This window comes from Equus quagga, chromosome 1, assembly GCF_021613505.1.
Source record: "Equus quagga isolate Etosha38 chromosome 1, UCLA_HA_Equagga_1.0, whole genome shotgun sequence".
Classification (NCBI taxonomy): domain Eukaryota; kingdom Metazoa; phylum Chordata; class Mammalia; order Perissodactyla; family Equidae; genus Equus; species Equus quagga.
The window spans coordinates 173618576-173636390 of record NC_060267.1 but is presented as its reverse complement, the minus strand read 5'-3'; the positions used below and the strand labels follow the sequence as shown (position 1 = coordinate 173636390).

At 49.9% G+C, this 17815-nt stretch overlaps 1 protein-coding gene across 1 annotated transcript in view; it reads right to left on the bottom strand.

Annotated features, from left to right (window-relative positions):
* Positions 1–17815, bottom strand: part of CLSTN2 (calsyntenin 2) — a 553438-nt gene that overhangs the window by 68690 nt on the left and 466933 nt on the right. Inside the window, exons 7-8 of the mRNA XM_046671513.1 lie at positions 15651–15899; positions 8318–8439 (exon numbers count right to left, since the gene is read on the bottom strand). Coding sequence (XP_046527469.1) covers positions 8318–8439; positions 15651–15899 — 371 coding nt within the window. The remainder of the gene's footprint in view (positions 1–8317; positions 8440–15650; positions 15900–17815) is intronic.

Sequence of the window (17815 nt, the reverse complement as noted above, 5' to 3'; positions counted from 1 at the left end):
CCACTTCCCTGCCCTTACTCCCTTCACTTGGGTCCCTCGGGAACTTCCTCCTTCTGGTCATGGTTCTGCCTCTGGGGCTGCAGAGGTCCTATTCTTCCGAATAATAAGAGCAGTCGCTGTTTGCTAACTGTCCACTACAGACCAGAAGCTTCCTGTGTTGCAGGGGTGAACGGTGCATTTGGGAGGTGGTTCCATTGGGGAGGAAAGGTGAAGTGGGGGAGTGAGTCATGGAAAGACAAGCCAACACAAGGGGGCATCGTCAAGGTCATCGCCAAGGTCATCGCCACGGGCAGAGGGGCTTGCTTCCCCTGAGACTCCTGAGAAGAGTGCAGGGGGCTGCCCAGAAGTGCTCCCCACCCCGAAGCCTGGCTGCTCCTGTGCCCACTCGGGGCGAGGGGTGCTCCCTAGGTGACAGCTCCAGGACTGTGCCCACTGGAGCCCAGCAGGCTCCCGTAGCATGGAGAAGCCCTGAGGCAGGATCCTGGAAGGACAGTGCAGGAGGGGGGAGCTTGAGAGGGGCCTTCCAGGGAAGCAGGTGTCTGTGCCTCGGGGGAAGGGCAGGCATTATCTAGAGAATTCATTCCTGTACTGACTCTGTCAGCTTTCAGCTTCCAGGTGAGGCTCTGTCAAGAGAAAGGATTTTGTAGGTTTGTTTCAGCGTTTCCAGAACCAAGCATAGAAAACGCAGTGTTTCTTCTCTAAAGGCAGAGAAGGTACCTTTTCCACGTACCAGGGCTTGTGAGGGCCGGTGCCTTAGGCTACTACAGGAAGACTATGGTTTGGGGGAAGGAAAGGCTAAATCGGCCCTTTGGGCTCCCCACTCAGAGGCCTGTGGGAAGGGGTCTGCTGACAAGCAGGATCAAGTAGTTTCTCTGCTGCCCCCTCCTAGGGCCATACCACAAGGGGAGGGGGTCTGAGGAGGCCTGTGGCAGGAGCCCCACACGCTGCAGCTACAGAGGAGTCTCTGGACCTGCCTGGGAAGCCTGGCCCAAGGTCTCCTCTGTAAGGTGTGGGGGATGAGAGGTGGCCGGATCTATGGCCTGAGGCCGCTCCTGGGCTCCCCATGGCTCCGAGGGATGCTATTGCTGCTGTAACAAATAATCTCAAACTTTGCGGCTTAAAACAACACAAATGTACTATCTTACAGTTTTGGAGGCCAGAAGTCCGCAATGAGTTTCACTGGCTAAAATCAAGGTGCTGTCAGGGCTGCATTCCTTCTGGCGGCTCCAAGGGAGAATGCTTTATCTTTGTTTCTATTTCCAGCTCATCGAGGGTGCTGTATTCTTTGCTCATGGCCCCACATCACCCCACATCACCACTCTGCTTCCATCATTACATATCTGGCTCTCACCCTCCTGCCCTTCTCCTAGGAAGGCCCCTTGTGGTCACTTGTGGCCCACCTGGATAACCCAGGATTACCGCCCTGTCACAGGAGCTTTAAGTGCATCACGTCTGAAGATATCCTTTTGTTGTGTAAGGTAACATATTCACAGGTTTCAGGGACTAGGAGGTGGACGTCTTTGGGAGCTGTTATTCTGTCTACCATAAGAGGCTCACTGGGGACCCGGAGGAGCCCAGCTGAGGTGCCGTGGCATGGAGGTAGGCAGGCCAGCAGGGCAGCACAGACCCCGGGCATGAAGAAAGGCTGCCACTAGATAGGCTTCAGGGTAGAGGGCACCTGGCTTAGCTAGGGGACTGGAGTGATGGGTACAGCACAATGGCACCCTCTGTAAAGAAAACAGAACAAATAGGCTGACCACGTCAGCAGTCACCCTTCAGTGAGCAGAAAATCCAGTCACCGTACAGTCCCGAGCTGAGAGGACCAACAGTGTCGGATGCCAACACCATGAAGCCATGGAAGTCATCTCTCCCCAACTGTCTAGAAGCTCTTGGAGATGGGAAGAGGCGGAGAGGGGGACTCTGAGAGAAGGGGGGCTTGTCAGGACCCATATGTGTTATAGAGAAACAAAAGAGGGAGAGTCGTGTATCTGTGACTCTCCCACATCCGTTATTCATTCAGAAAACCCTGCAAGTTGGCATCTTGGAAAAAGAGGTTCTGGACATTCTTCCCCCTCTGTTTAGGACACGTGTTCCTAAAGGAAAGCGGGTCCACTGAAGGCCGGTGTACAGGGCGGGACAGTGAGTGGGGTGGCGTGATTGTGTTAGAAGAAACGTGGCAACGTGTCCCAGAGACAGTCTTTAACAATGGAATCAGAGTGTTGATGATGCACAATTATTTTGCTCAGTAAGATGACTGGTCTGGATTGGGCTGATCATTCTCTGATTAACTCCTTGGCACTTGGCTATAATAAAGATCGAACTAGCTCATTGGACTCCCAGTGTGGCTGAGAGAACAGAGAGATGTGAGCAAACTGACTCGGCATCACTCTAACAACTCTTCTTTCACCAAGAATAAAGGATTTGTTCACTTGTAGCTTCTTCCAGGAGATTTAGAACTCTATGCCAGTAGAATGGACTTGACAGGCAAAGGCTTTGGCCCAAGACGAATGTGAGCATTGGCTCCAATCCTAGCGCTGCCATTTGTTTCTGGGGGAACTTGTGCCTGTGATGTACTGTCTCCTTTATGTAGGAGGAAGGAAGACCACCGTCAACACTAGGGGCCTGGGTCTAAGGGACCCTGCCCCACTCACACTGCCCCTTCCCTCTGGGTGTGGTGGGGGCTGTTGGGGACCAGAGATGCCCCTCCCCAGCCCCACTACTGAGAGTCCAGCATTCTTCACAGGCGGGTGGGGTGGGGGGCGAGGAGAACAGGAGGCGATTACAAAGGACGAGTGGGCCTCATTTAAGAAGATCCAAACTTCCCAAGTAGACATGTTATGATACGATTTTTTGTGTCAAAATTGTAGTGTTCTTTTTAAAAAAAAAAAAATCAGTAGTCTCAAACAAGCAGCCAGAGTATAAAGATAAATGCAGACTAGTTGTTTGGTCTGATGATATGTGTTCTTAAATGAGAAAGTATTAAAAATTAGGAGATTTTACATAAAAATCTCATTTCCAACTCCTAAACAATTGGAAGTTGGGTTCCAGGCCTGGATTCTTGTATGGCCTGGAGCTGCGTGGTGGCTGCATCTTTAACCGGGACCCACCTTCACCCAGCCAGGCATCCTCACTCATTGTTGCTTCTCTCTGCCCGAAATTATTAGAGTTTGGGACTCCTGCAGGAGAGTGCTCCCCAGGTGTCCTCCTTCTCTCTCCTTGGGCCTGTTACAAGTTCTGGCACAGGGAAGGCGATGGCCAACAGAGTGACTCTCACTTCCGCATTTCGTGCTCCTTGCAATTCTGCAGAGACACCTTGTTTTCCTCATCTGAGTTGGGGGTGCCTGTCCTTTCACTGCTCGAGTGCGGCTGTCACTCAGGCTGTGTCTTTCAGTAAGTGGAACATGCTGTAAAACATCACCAGGTTTCACTCCAAGCACCAACAAGTCCAGAGGGAAGATCATTAGCATTCGCGACACTGAGTCAACGGTATCCACATCATGTTAAAGTCGGGTGGGGCTGTGCATTAATAACCCTTTGCTCTGTGTGCTGGAAGCTGGCGTTCGCCTCGGCCCCCGTCTGGGTTTAGCACGTGACTCACTGCAGGTTCCAGGGATTTGCATTAGCAGGTCATGAGTAAAAATCTCATTAAAATGACACTCTCCTCACTGTTACCACCCCTTTAGTGAGGTGCCCTGCATTGTCAGGGCCATTTCCTGGAGCTGCTTGTTAATGGGTTTACCTGGCAGCCCTCCACCCTTGCAAAGGCCCTTTGAGGTGGGGGGCAAAGGGGCTGGGCTGCTGGAAGCACAAAGCTCTTCGTTGGCAACTCTCTCTCTCTCGGAACCCTCCTGAACAGCTAGGTGGAGACCGTCCTGCACAGCATGCCCTGGGGTCAGTGCGCACCAGGAGCACCTGTCAAGCACTTGATCTCCGGGCCTGGCTGTGGAGAGAGGAAGGGGAAACCCTGGGTCTAAGGCAGCCTCTGCCACTGGCCCCACTGAACGGCTGGCTTGAGCTGTATCTGCTTAACTTTGATAAATTTTATGAATGTCACATTAGCACTCTTCACATTTACCCAACCCTCGAATTCTCTGTCTTCTATTGAATAACAAAATGCTTAGATTGTGGCCCATTCCTTTGGGGATAAAGTACCAACTCAGTAACATGATACAAAAAGTCTCTTGAGATTTATATCCCACCTGCTCCTCCAAACTTGGGTTCGAACCCCTGCCAGTCTTCCCCTTCTGCCTGTCCCTATGCTCTGCCACGTGGAAAGCTTACAGTGCTCGGAAGATGGCCCTCCTGCTCACCTCTCTGCCAGGCTGACCGCCTGGCTCCACACCACTGAGCCCCCCACCTCCTTCAGATGGTGTCCCCTCTCAGGGGCTGACCCAGGTCTTTATCCTCAGATCCATGGCAGGTGCCCTGGAAATGGGCTCCCACAGGCTCCCCACACCTGGCCTGCTGTCCCCTGCCCCAGCACAAGTTGCATGGGATTGTCAACTCTCTGCTACATCTTTGCCCCATTATCGTGGAAACTTCTAGCGAGCAGTCTCCTATTTCAGCTATTGAACCTTGGTACCCAACACAGAGCCTGGCACATAGTTTGTGCTCGAATAAACTGTTGATTAAAGAAATAAGTGTGGCCCCTTCAGGCATTAGAACATATGCTTCTGGAATCCCCAAAGTGGGCCAGGAATTTGAATATGCACAATATATCAGACTGGCTTGAGATCCTTCTGGCCAAGGCCAGAAAATTCTGTAATAGTCACAGGGCCACTGGTGGTAAATTCCAGACAATCTTTGAAATAAGATACCAAGATCAAGGCTGAACAACATTTGAGACCTAGAGAGTGAAAAATGGCAAAGTTTTAGAATTTTAAAATGCTTCCACAAAGTAGATCCAAAGATCAATTAATCACCAGGAAGTTTTAAAAGATCTCTGGATTCTCTTCTGTCCTCCCCTCATCCCCTCCCTCACTTCATCTCCTCCTTCTTTTGGTCTTGACACCTATCCACTGTTATGCAAACATTTACTGGGCACCATCTGTGTGCTCAGGGTCCTGATATGGACTGGAGAATTGGAGAGAGGGAGACACAGCGCCGCCCTCAGGAGCTCAGCGCAGGGCGAGGAGAAGGGCAGGATAGCTGGATAACTGGGGTACGGTGAGTATCGGGATGCAGTTCTGCATGGAGTCTGGAGCGCACAGGGGAGAGACAAACCACCCAGGGAGTGACCCAGGATGGCTTCCTGGGGGAGGAGACTTTATCAGGTGTGCACATTCTGAACATCAAGTTGTTTACATCTAAGAAACTTCTAGTAACATTCTGTTCACAAGAGGAGCTGAGTAAGGGGAGAGAGGGGCCATGGTCTATATACACCACGGATTGCCCACATGAGTATGGCTGAGGTTTCCTATATCTTGCCCACTGTGGCTCCTTTCAGAGGGACGGCAACTGTCCAGGTGAGCTGGGGCTTCTAATCATCAATAGGCAGCCTTTAAATTTTTTTGCTGATAATCTCTTTTTTCTTTTGTGAGGAAGAACCCCCCTGAGCTAACATCTGTGCCAATCTTCCTCTTTTCTGTATGTGGGACGCCTCCACAGTGTGGCTGATGAGCGGAGGAGGTCCGCGCCCAGGATCTGAACCTGCAAACCCAGGCCACGGATGCAGAGCACGTGGAACTTTAACCACTCAGCCACGGGGCTGGCCCTGCACTGCTAATTTCTTTAGTAGAAGAATGCTTTAGACTGAACTGTGTACCCCCGGATTCCTACGTTGAAGCCCTAACTCTCAATGTGACTATATTTGTTGGCAAGAGGGCCTCTAGGAGGTAGTGAAGGTTAAGTGAGGTCCTGAGGGAGGGGTCCTAATCTGATAGGGCTCATGCCTCCTCAGAAGAGGAAAAGGTACCAAGCTCTCTCTCTCCGTCATGTGAGGACACAGTGAGAAGGCGCTGTCTACAAGCCGGGGAGAGGGCCCTCACTGAGGAACGGAATCAGCCAGCACCTTGATCTCGGACCTCCCCGCCTCCAGAACTCTGAGAAATAAATGTCTGAGGTTTAAGTCAGAGTCTCTGGTAGTCTGTGATGGCAGCCTGAGCAGACTCAGACAAGGAGGAAGACAGAGCTTGAGCGAAGTGAAGATCTGACAATTTCACAGGGTTTCATCAACACTATGTATAAACATTTCCCATTTTAGTGATAATTGTGATCCCTAAATTAAAAATATTTTAAATTTAGAAAGGAAAACATTTTTAAATTTTAAATTAGCGAGCTCATCAAAGAGGGAGCATAGCAAACGGAAAGGGCAGGTGCAAACCATGGTTTGCTGGGTGACCCTGGGCAAGTCACTGGATCTGGGTCTCCTCCCTCATGTTACCCACTGGGCAGGACTGGGGCAGAGATGAGGAGGACCTCACACACGCAGCGTGCCTGGCACAGAGCGGGCCCCGGCGGATGGTAGTAAAAGAGATCAGAGTAGTTTGGAAGGTGTTCAGTGAATCTCAGCCCCTCCTTAAATTCACCATTGTGGGAACAGATTGCAGAGTTGCTAGGGTCCCTGCATCTTTATCTGGAGAACCAGAATTCCTTCCTCATCTATTTTTAATTTCAAACCCTGTGACTTCATTTGCCTGTATCTGTGCTTCTCGATTCCATCTCAGAATATGCCGCGGGGCATCTATAATTATCCCGGCAAGTACAGCAATGTTCTCATTAAAAACCCTCCAATAAATATTTCAAATAAATATTGAATTTATTTTAATTCACCTCAATTCGTATTATGTATTTAAAAACATCCTATACAAGCCATATGGCACTTTAGAAGGTAGCTGAGGGGTTGCCGGGAAATCAAATAGACAATATCAAGATTCCATAATTTCTGCAAGACTCAGATTCCTAATTCAGAGGAACAGGCGCTAACCTGGATATCATATTTGCAAAGCCCCAGGATCCAGCAGGAGGGGCTTTATTGGGAGTGGATTAAGCAATGGCCACTGTGCTCCCCGACACATCTTCCCCACCAGCTTGGCATCCTTGAACTTGTCACGTTGCCTGTTGCCTGCGGAGCCACCATGAAGAGATTCCCTGAGGTTAATGAATGTCTCTCTTAGAGAGCATATGTCTGTACATCCTGTGTACAGGATGAAAGGCGGCAGCAACCACCCTCATCTCCAGGTGAATGAGTTCCTCCTGGGATGCCTCCCAGGAACCCTCTCTGAGGTCAGCCTCACTGGGGTCCTGGGGTCTTAGGTAGCAGAGGGGGAGCGGGAGGGAGACTCGGGTAGGAAGGAGAGAGAAGGGAAAGGATTATGGAGCATTCAGCCCTGGGCAGGATGAGGCAGGCAGCACACAGAGAGTTTTGGAGGCAGAAAAGAAGACTGAGGGCCCCAAGAGCTCTCGGAATATGGGTGGGGCAGAAAGAAAGCAAAGAGAGATGCTGGGGCGCCAGGCAGTAAGGCCACAGAAAGTGTCTCATCATTTCCTCTGCTTCATCAAGCAGACCCATTCTGCAATGTCCTTCTCTGCCTCCTGGCACTCTCTGTCTTGAAAACCTCAGACCATTGTAAAAAGTTCACACCTCCCTCTTCAAATCTAAGCGAAGGCCAACCCTAGGCCTGCTCCACAGACCCCTCCTCAGCAGCACAGTCACCCAGAGACGCGAGCGCCACCTCCATGATCTCAGCCCTGCACTGCCCTTGGAAACAGGCACTTTGAAGCTTTTGATTCAAACCAGACACTTCACATGTCGTTGACAAGGGTGACACAGTGGCCCTTGTGATCACCAGTCATGAGGTTCCAGAGTGAGTCACAGATTTTTTCCACTTCAGAAAAGAACACGCACTGCTCACAGCATGCTGTCACTGTTTACTTGAAAGTCCTCAGGCCCCTGCTCTCAATTTGTGTCACCAAAAGCAAGGCTGCACCGTCACCCAAAGGAGAGTGAAGAGCATCAAAGAGGAGACACGGAGCACTTATGATATAAAGATGTGCAACAAAGATCATCAGCTGGACCTGGGGCTCAGGACAATCAGCTTCCCAGGAGCTCAGCGTGGAGCAAATGGACAACATGCCTCTTGGCAGGTCCACTGACGGGTATGGGATCCTAGCTGGGACATGTGGCTGCCCTGCCTCCGAGTCGTCTTTAAGGTGGCAGGTTCCATCCTGTCTTCAAGATGCTATGTGTCTTCCTGAGCTGATTTTTCCAAAAATCAACAAGCAACCAGAACCCCAAGGTGCCCACCCACCGCCATCATCACTGGAGCACGCCAACCATACCTGCAAAAGGTGAGCCGCAGCGAGGTGAGCACCCTACCTGGTCCAGCTTCCAGTGGAACTCCGCGGGGCGGAAGGTGTCGGCCTGGTCGAAGTCCTTCCTCAGGAGGAAGACGAGGCGGCAGTTGTGCACGTACAGGGCGTAGTGGTGCCGGTTCATTTCTGAAAATCAGAAGGAGGACCGGGGTGAGCGAAGCCCTGTGTCAGTCTCGGCCAGAGGAGTCTTCCGCTACATGGCTGAGCACTCCTCGGAGGGCAAAGGAACGGGCATTCCAGTTTTCTCTTTTACAACTGGTTCTGATGAATGTTCTAGAACACACATGGCAGAGCTCACCGAAATGAAAGAGGAAGTCAAGAAAGCTGACAGAAAGCTTCTCCTGAGAAGACATTTGGGCTTTAAATATTGACCTAACTTATGCTCAGACACTGCCTCAGGCCCTGGATAAAAACGACATAGGTTAACAGCTGGTTTTTTTGGTGCAGACACTTTTGGGAGAGGTGAGGGGGCTCCCTGACAACCAGGTCAGCCAGCCTGGGCACATTTAACACAGCTGGTTTCGCCCAGAGTTCTGGGTTTTTACTCTATTTCATCAGGCTTGACTACGGGGGCCTAATCTGTGTGCAGTTAGGGGAGCTGCCTCACCTTCAGGGGCTGGGACGGGGGACAGATTGATTTCCCAGCATTAGACAGAGTTCTGTGCTTTCCCCAAGCCAGGAATAAATACCTCTCTCCCCAAACACAGACAATCGATGAGACTTTTCCTTCCCTTGATATAAAAACTTCCTTTCCTGCTTAGGAAACCTCATGTGATGGGTCCCAGCCATGATGTCCTGTAGCCACCAGGCAACACCCCCTGGGAGGGGATGCGCTGTCCTTTGACCGACACTCAGAGAACTCAACACTTCACTACAGAGTAGCACACATAGAAATCCACCACGAGGCACGTGCTCCATAAATGCCAGGCGAGTGAGCGGGTGACCAGGCGTAGTGGGGAGAGCACAGGCCCCCAGGTTCAGACAGACTTTGGTGGAGTTGTATCTCTGGCTGATGCTGGGAGAGTTACTCAGCCTCTCAGAGCCTCAGTTTCCTTGACTGTATGATGACAGGGATGCTGGATTATCCTAACATGTCATAAGACTAGGATCCTGTCCTATGGGGAGAATAGGATATTGTGACTGACTGTCGTACATCCTGTGCAGACCTCGCCCTTGAGGTTTGAGAGGGAGGAATAGACACCAACTACACTTCTAGGCATGGGCTCTGATTACTCCCAGCCAGACAGACTCTTGCTAATCCTCCTCCCACAGTGACTGGTTCAGGACCCAGGCCTAAGTCCAGCAGTCGGGCCATTCTCCCAGCCACAGGGCTGCTGTCAGGAACCGGCAAGGCACTCGATTCAGGCCAGTGATTCAGGAGCTTCACTAAGTTCTGGGAAAGAACTATCTCGTTTTTAGCAGAAGCAAATAGAAGAGATACTCTCTTTTTCTCTGGAAGTTGTAGTACATAACTGGGAAGCTTGGAGCTGCCGCAGTCATATTTCCTACCATGAAACTGATATTCTTATGGGGACAGAGCTAAGAAATTGCAGAGAAAAGGAGCCAGGGCCTTGATCACCCTTTGCCTGAAGCCATCCTAGCTCTGGATGTTTCAGTTACAAGAATCTCCCACTCCCTTTATTATTTCAACTTTTAAAAATTACTTGATATCAGTTGCATCTGTATTTCCTGTTCCTTATAACTGAAAGCATCCTAATTGATACAATGAGGAAATGTGTTAAAGCATCTGCCCAGAACAGATGCTCAATGACTGTTAGTTATTATAAGGACTATTACACTGCCTTGTGATGATGACAACATAACAAAGTAGTGTCAGATGCTGTTTTCACGAAAGCATTGCTGTTGTTCAGAAGGGAATCAAAGAATGGAAGGGAAGAGAATGGTCAGCTGCCAAGTATGACAGGGTTGGCGTAGGCCGACGCCAAGGTGACCACTCAGCCTTTGGACTGGCAAAACACTCAGGCCTGGTTATGGGAATTTTACTAAATATTTCTTGTCCCCATCACAGTTGCCTGATTCCTGAAGTTTCTGTTGGTAACTATCAGGAAAACATTTTTTCCTGTTGGTTTTATTTGGATGATGTGAGTGAGGAGGTGGAACAAGAAGAATGACAGGACAGACCTCACTGGAGGCCTGGAACATCTCTAGCCTAGGAGGTTCCTCCCTCCCTCCACCTCCGTTAGTCTGCCACCCACAGTGACTGGTTGTTCAATGGGTGGTGCAGGATCCACTCAGGAATCGGCCTCATTTCTTTCCCTGTCCTTCGGTGTTCTCGGCTGCAGCTCTCTTCTCTTCTCTTTGCCCACATCTCTGGCAGATCCTGAAGCCGCATCCATTTCAAAGCTCTTCCCCCTCCTCTGCTCAGCCTCGCCCCACAGCTTGGTGGCCAATGGTGGGGAAAGGATGGGGTATCATTGTGTCTTCTTTCTTTCTTCTTGTTCCACCACCTCATCCTCCAGCCTCCTCCTGGCTCCAATCATGGTCAGCAGTGGGGAAGGTGGATGAGAAGAAAAGAAGTAGAAAGTCTCTTCAAAGAGCCAGTGGCGTTTGTCATTTCCTCAGTGATGTCTCTGCCACACAGTGCCTACATATGGGCTCCCTCATGGGCGCACAGACTGGTTTTTTGAAAGGCCCTGTGGAGATCTCCACACGGTGCCCGTGGCCCCTGGAGTGGGTTTGGGCCCTGGTAGAATACTTTCTTCAGCCCCTTCCTCTCCCCCCCCCCACCCTCAATAAGAATGGACCTGTTACAACCTTTACATAGGAATTGATCTGATAAGACATACAGTCCCTTTCTGGGTGGCTGGGACATTTGTGCCAGCTCCAACCCCACCTTGTTGGCCCTCACCTCTCCATTCCTGGTGTGAGCGATGCTCTTTCCAGTCGGCCTTTCATGATGTCTGTCTGCTCCCCCCTCTCAGTAACCGCTCCCCACATCTGCTTCTCCTGCTGGGACCCCGTCTTCCTGTCCTGCAGCACTCCTGGCTCTGGCCCTGCACATTTCTGGATGCCCATTTGGTCCACACGAATAAGAACAAAAACACCTGTGTTTTGCCAAATTGTAGTAGGCACCCGCTCCCCTGTTGCCCTGCTCTCCTCACCCCACCAAGGAGGGTGTCCCCATCAGCCTCTTGCCTCAGAACCCCTGGGCAAGCATCAGGCCCCAGCTTTCATACAGCCTCAACTCCTGGGGATGTGAGTTGCACTTTCCCAGCGTTCTCCTGGGCTCTGCTCCCACACCAGCCCAGAGTAGGTCTATGAGGGTTTGCAGCTCAGCCAACGGGCTGCTGGGAGTGATTCCCACTTCCTCTACAGCAGACAACCTCGGTCCCTCCAAGTGGTTGCCTGGGCATCTCTGGAAGTGTGGAAGCACCTCTCCCTTTCCCAGCAGGCAAGAGGCCCAGGCTAGCACTCTCTACCTGGCTGGTACCTCTTCCATGCTCCTCTGCTGTTTGCTGGGCCAGGTTAACTCTCTTGCCTTGTAGGGAAGTGGCCAGTACTGTATGTGGCTACTTATCACTCATTGCTCTCAGCTGAAACTTAGAGGTAGCAAGAGGGCTGCACTGGCAGGAAGAGGGGATCCTGGCAGGAGGAGCAGCCCTGTGGGGGAGGGGAGTTACTGAGAGAGGGCAGCAAAGGGCACGGGGAATGGAGAGAGAGGTTCCACAAAGGTGGGGTGGAAGAGGGCACAGCACCCCAGGCAGTCATCGTGGGAGAGACACTGCTATGTGTTCACCTAATCCTGCTTCCTTTGCTCCCAGACACACAGCTAAACTCACTGCACAGCTTCCCCCATGGTTAGGTGGGGCCGCGTGACCAAATTCTGGCCAACAGAATGTTGAGTAGCAGCGAGGCAAGCCACTCTGTGGTCTAGCCAATAAAACGCTTCTGCGCTCAAGTCTATTCTAACTTTCTGTCTGTGGTTGAAAATGGCAGCACCAAACGACGGAAGGATTCTGGGTCCTCGAATGTCGGGGCACAGCTAAGCTTCCTCATCCGCCCGCCACCTGGGGCGGCTGGACCGTGCCGTGAGGGAGCACCGCGGTGAGTGTTAGCCACCGAGCTGGGTTTTGTTGCTGGTGGTGATAGTGGTTGGCTTTCTCACTTTTTTAAAACTGCAATTAGCCCTTGATGAGAATCAATTCTGATATCCAACTATTCATAAATTACTTCATAATGGGCCAGCATTAGCGAGTTTCACTTAGAGGACAAGATAGAAACTAACGCAGTCTTTATGAAGGGCAATTTGGGAATTTACATCAATCGCCTTCCTAACGTTTATATCATTTGACTCAGTAATTCAACTTCCGGTCAGGAAATAATAAGAAATGTGCAGGGGCCTGCCCGCGGCTGAGTGGTTAAGTTTGCAGGCTCTGCTGCAGTGGCCCAGGGTTTCGCTTGTTCGGATCCTGGGTGCGGACATGGCACCGCTCATCAGGCCACGTTGAGGGAGCATCCCACATGCCACGGCTAGAAGGACCTGCAACTGAGATATACAACTATGTACTGGGGGGATTTGGGGAGATAAAGCAGAAAAAAAAAAAAAAAAGATTGGCAACAGTTGTTAGCTCAGGTGCCAATCTTAAAAAAAAAAGTCCACAAATGTATGTACAAGAATGTTCATAAGAGCATTGTTTTATTTACATTTAAAAGGAGATAATCTAAATGTCTAACCAAAGGGAGCTGGTTAAATGAAGTATAATAAAGCCCCATGACAGAATTTTAGACTGTCATGTAATTCCTATCTTTAAAGAATATTTTATCACATAGAGAAATGATCTGGATATAATGTCAGGTAAAAGGAACAGAGGACATGATAGTATCACACGTATTATAAGAAATAGACTGAAAATTGAGAGGGCATTCTACATATACATAGAAATAAAAATAAGATTTCATTTGATAATGAAATATACCAAATGTTATCAATAAATATCTCCAAGTATTAGGATTTTAGGTGACTTATGTATTCTTTTATGTTTTTCTGTGTTTTCAGGTTTTCTGCTATAAATATGTGTTGCTTTTGTAACTTGAAAAAAAATTTCTGATCTATAAAAGCCCTAATCAAGCTTTAATTTATTCCTAATTTTTTAAATTTAGGCACGGAGGTATTTATAGACTTTTTTTTAAGTCAGAGAAATTGGAGAAAAATCTCCTCGTTCTTCTCCATGCCAGTGTTGAGCTGATTTGACAGGTGTTATTTTATACTAAGGCCAAAGCTGAGCAGTGTCAGGTCTTGCTGATTTGAGGGGACAAAACGCCTGTTGGGTGGAGGGGTCTGATGCAAGCAAGGCACCCTTGTCTAGTGCAGAGTTTCAGCCGTGGCTGCACAAAAGAACCCCCAGGATCTCCGATTTATTGAGCTGGGGCGGGGCCCTGGCATCCATGCATTTCCGCATGCGCCAGGTTATTCTATTGTGTAGCAGGATTGAGAAGCGCGGTCCAGTAGCATGGGCCTGGGATGTGGGGCCAGTGCACCCAGGCCCAAGCCTGATTCTCTTGGTAATTGCTGTGTTGTCCAGGGCCAGTCGCTCAACCTTCCGTATTCCAGTTTCTTCCTCTGTAAGCAGGAACATTGACACCTGTCTGACCTGCCTCCAGGGATATGTGATACCTTCCAGAAGGACTATGTGTGTGGCTGCTAACCCCAGCTCGTGCTGTTTTGCATTCATATGTACACTGCCAAGCCGTGGTCTCATTGAGCCTGGCTCCTGGCTCATCATGGGAGCACCCCGGCAGGCACTGAGGGGACCAGGTCACAGGGTGATTCCTCGGCCCACGGGCTGAGTCCTGAACGGTTCCCAAACCTCAGCTCCATCTCATGCAGGTCTGCAGGGTCCTTCCTGCATGAAGGCCCCAGAAAAACCGGTCCCCGGCACTGGCTCCGACACAGACTTCCTATATGACTAGGGAAAGCCAGGCAACTCTCTCTGTCTCAGTTTCTACATCCAGGAAATAGGTGAACATTTATTGTAAAGATCGACTGAGAGGGGAAATGTGGGGTCCTCGTAGGAGCACAATGTGAATAAAGCAGAAGCAATACGATGATGACGCTAACAACATCAAGTACGCTAGTCGAGCACTGACTGTATATCGGGCGCTGCCAAGTGATCTCATATGTTATTTCACGGTTATTTTCCCCATTTGACATATGGGCAAACTGAGGCTCGGATAAATTAGCAACCTCTCCAAGGTCACACGTCAAGTGGTAGAAAAGCTGAGACATGAACCGTGGCTGTCCGACAGCAGTGGCCAAGCTGGTGACCGTGCTCCGACACGGTCATCTCACTGCAATATTTGCTCCGCTTATTTATTTTGGGCATTTTAACAAAAGTGACATTGAGATGGGAAACTGTGGAACTATAATTTAGGATGGAGTTGTAAGATATTTGTGCATGTGTGTTTGCGTGTGGGGTGTGGTGACAAAAGCAGAGGATCACAGTGAGCTGGATCTAAGCTTACATGCCAATCAATACCCATGCTTCCCGGCTGCGTAACTCTGGACAAGTTACTTAACCTCTCAGGGATGTTTCCTTTTCCTTAAAATGAGAAGCACAATAACGCTTTTATAAACTTGTTTGTAGAGACGTGAGGCCCTGTTTGGAGTATTAACAGCTAACACAGATGGCACTTCCTGTGTACCAGACGCTGTATGGACAGTAAGTCATTTGATCCTCATACAAACCCTGTGAGGTAGGTAATACTATAATGCCCATTTTATAGACAGGGAAGTGAGGCACAGAGGGGTTAAACCACATACCTGAGGTCACACAGCCAATAAGTGGTGGGGTGCTTTTAACCACCAAGCTGGGAACTGCCTCACACAGGCTCAGCATGCCGAAAACGCCTAGCAAAGTTTAGCTATCATTATTACATATGGCAAAGATATTAAAACTGCTATTTTAAATTAGCAGGGTCCTATCATTGAAAATAATCTTCTGGAGGTCTTACTCATAATATCGTGCAGATGGAGCTGCTTTGCTTGAGGGAAGGATGCAGCTTCCTCCCCATCCCCATCTCACCGTTAGTAACCCTAAGTTACTTCTGGGGAGGCTGGGGTTCCAAAGAACCCAGTTTGAAAACCACCAATTCCAATTTTTGCATTCTTTGTGTCTGTACATCTCCTTTTCTCCCTTTTCTGGTCCGGCTCTACCCCAAGCCCGGGAAATCAGCAGCCAGACTACCAGAGACCAGAATATTTTCCCTGGACCTCTCTCCCACTCCTGTTTTCCTCCCACGTTCTCAGTGGCTGTGTCTGTGCCTAACCAACAGGGATGCGGCGGGCAGCCACCAGGAGGGCTGAGCTGGGAACTCACCCGTTTTATCTGAGTTGCAGAGGATGGTTTCCTTCTCGGCTCTCACGCCAGGGCTGGGACCGTGTTTCATCCACATGGTGATGGTGAACTGGTCCGTCAGGTTCTTGGGCACGATCCCATCAGGGATCTTGGCACCCTGCCTGCCATCAAACCTGAAGATCATCTCGCTGCTGTCCACTAGCAGTCCTGCGGTCCAGTTGGTGGTAGTGCTGGGGGACGGCAAGAGGTCAATGATGCCAGAGGAGGCTCCTGCAGGGGCAGGGGACAGAAATGACAAAGGGTCATTCCTCATGGGGTAGGTGACCTGACCGTCTGTTTTCTGCTCCTGAGTCAGGATGGGCTGCTCAGGGTGCTTACTCAGAGGTCTGCGCCCAGCCCTGAGCTAAGAGACTTGAGAAAAGAACACCAAATGGCAGCCTTGACCTGAATTGCTTCTGGCTGGCTTGGGGAGGCATCAGTAACTTACAGACAAAAGGGTTGCATGTGGCAAGACAGTGGAATTAACTATTATACAAGGAAAAGGGGCTGGAGGCATTTAGGGAAATGAGATTGCTCTGGGAGCTGTTATAAGCGGGCAAGTTTCCCAGAGAAGGCCAGGCTTTGATGTGGATCAATGGATCTCTTCGTGCACTCCTCCATCCATTAACCTGTCAGCCATTTATGGACCACCGACCAGGTGCTGAGAACTCTGCCAGGTGCTGGCAGTGTAAAGGTGAACCAGCACAGTCCCCACCCTGGAGGAGCTCCGAGCCAAGAAGCAACTGTGACACAGTGTGATCAGGGATGTGACGGGGGAAAGTTCTAGGTCCTGATCCCATGAGAAGGAGCGTAAGCCACTTTGTAGTCACTACACTTTTTTACAACCACTTGTTTAGGCCAAATGGTCCAGTGGTTGAGAACACGAGTTCTAAAGCCAGCAAAACTTAAATTTGACACCTGGCAGCATGACCTGCCAGCCTTGTGACTGTGAGCAAGTCATGACCCTTTCTGACTCTCCCCGTCCCAGGGCAGAGAGGACTGAACGAATGAGAGACTGCGGTGGAGCTGGCAGCAGCATGCCCGCCACGTGGTGAAGGCTCACTCCACGTCAGCTGTGACGTTATCCTGATTATTAGAGTTATCATCATTTCCGCACCACTCGGATTCCAGGCTAAGGCATGAGGACTTAACCTGAAGCAGTGGGAGTATCATGGGCAGATTTGTGTCTTAGAATCACGCTGACAGCTTTGAGAAGGGCCGATACTGTCAGGGAATAAGCGTGAGGGGGTCTAAGATGTGCCCGATGCCGGGGGCCATGTGCGTGGGGCTCTCCCCTGGCGTGGCGCTGACCAGTCAGCTGTAAACGCTGATGGGTTTAATGGACAGTGGTTGTGTGATTACCTGCCATTTGTCAGGGATCATTGGACTTCTGAATTCTGTGTATCAGAGCGTCGTCTTACCTTGGGATTAGGTTCCAAAATTAGCCATCACAAACATCTCCTCCAGTTAAAACGACCCTTGAACATCCCGTAGGAAGGTGCCATATTGGAAACCATATACTTCTTTGAAAACATTCAACTCAGCTAGTTTTCCCTCCAGCCTTGGGACAGATCACTGGGTCTAGGGTTGAGCACCCATTGGTTTGCAACGGAAGGTTATGCTATGTGAAAAATATGTAACCTTGGAAGCAGATGCTCTGCTCAGCACTGTGAGAGGCTCACCCTGGGAAAGGCCTCCAGGAATTGCGGTGTCTGAGAGGGTGGGAGATTCCGTTTTCCCAAAATTCATGACCACCCTGTAGCTTATGCTTATCAAGGGGAAGTGTGGGCATTGTTGACTGCATTATTCACATGGGTATTTCCTAGAGTTTTTGGTTGGTACTGTGCCTGACACATAGTAGGCACTCCATTCATGTTTATAACTGCCTTTCTTCCCACCTAGTGCCTCCAAGAGATGCTTCTGGCCATCTACTCAATACTCATGTGAGCCTGCCCATCTAGGCTCTTGGCAGTACCCCACACCTCTCTCTCATCAATATTTACTTGTTTCCATCCTATGCTCCTAGATCTTTGTTTGGTATTTATTTTGCTTCTCTGATAAGCTAATTCACACTAATGTTTTAATGACTAACCAAGTCTTGAGGGTTATCACCCTCCATAGGTATTTGAAAGAAAGAAATCTATCAA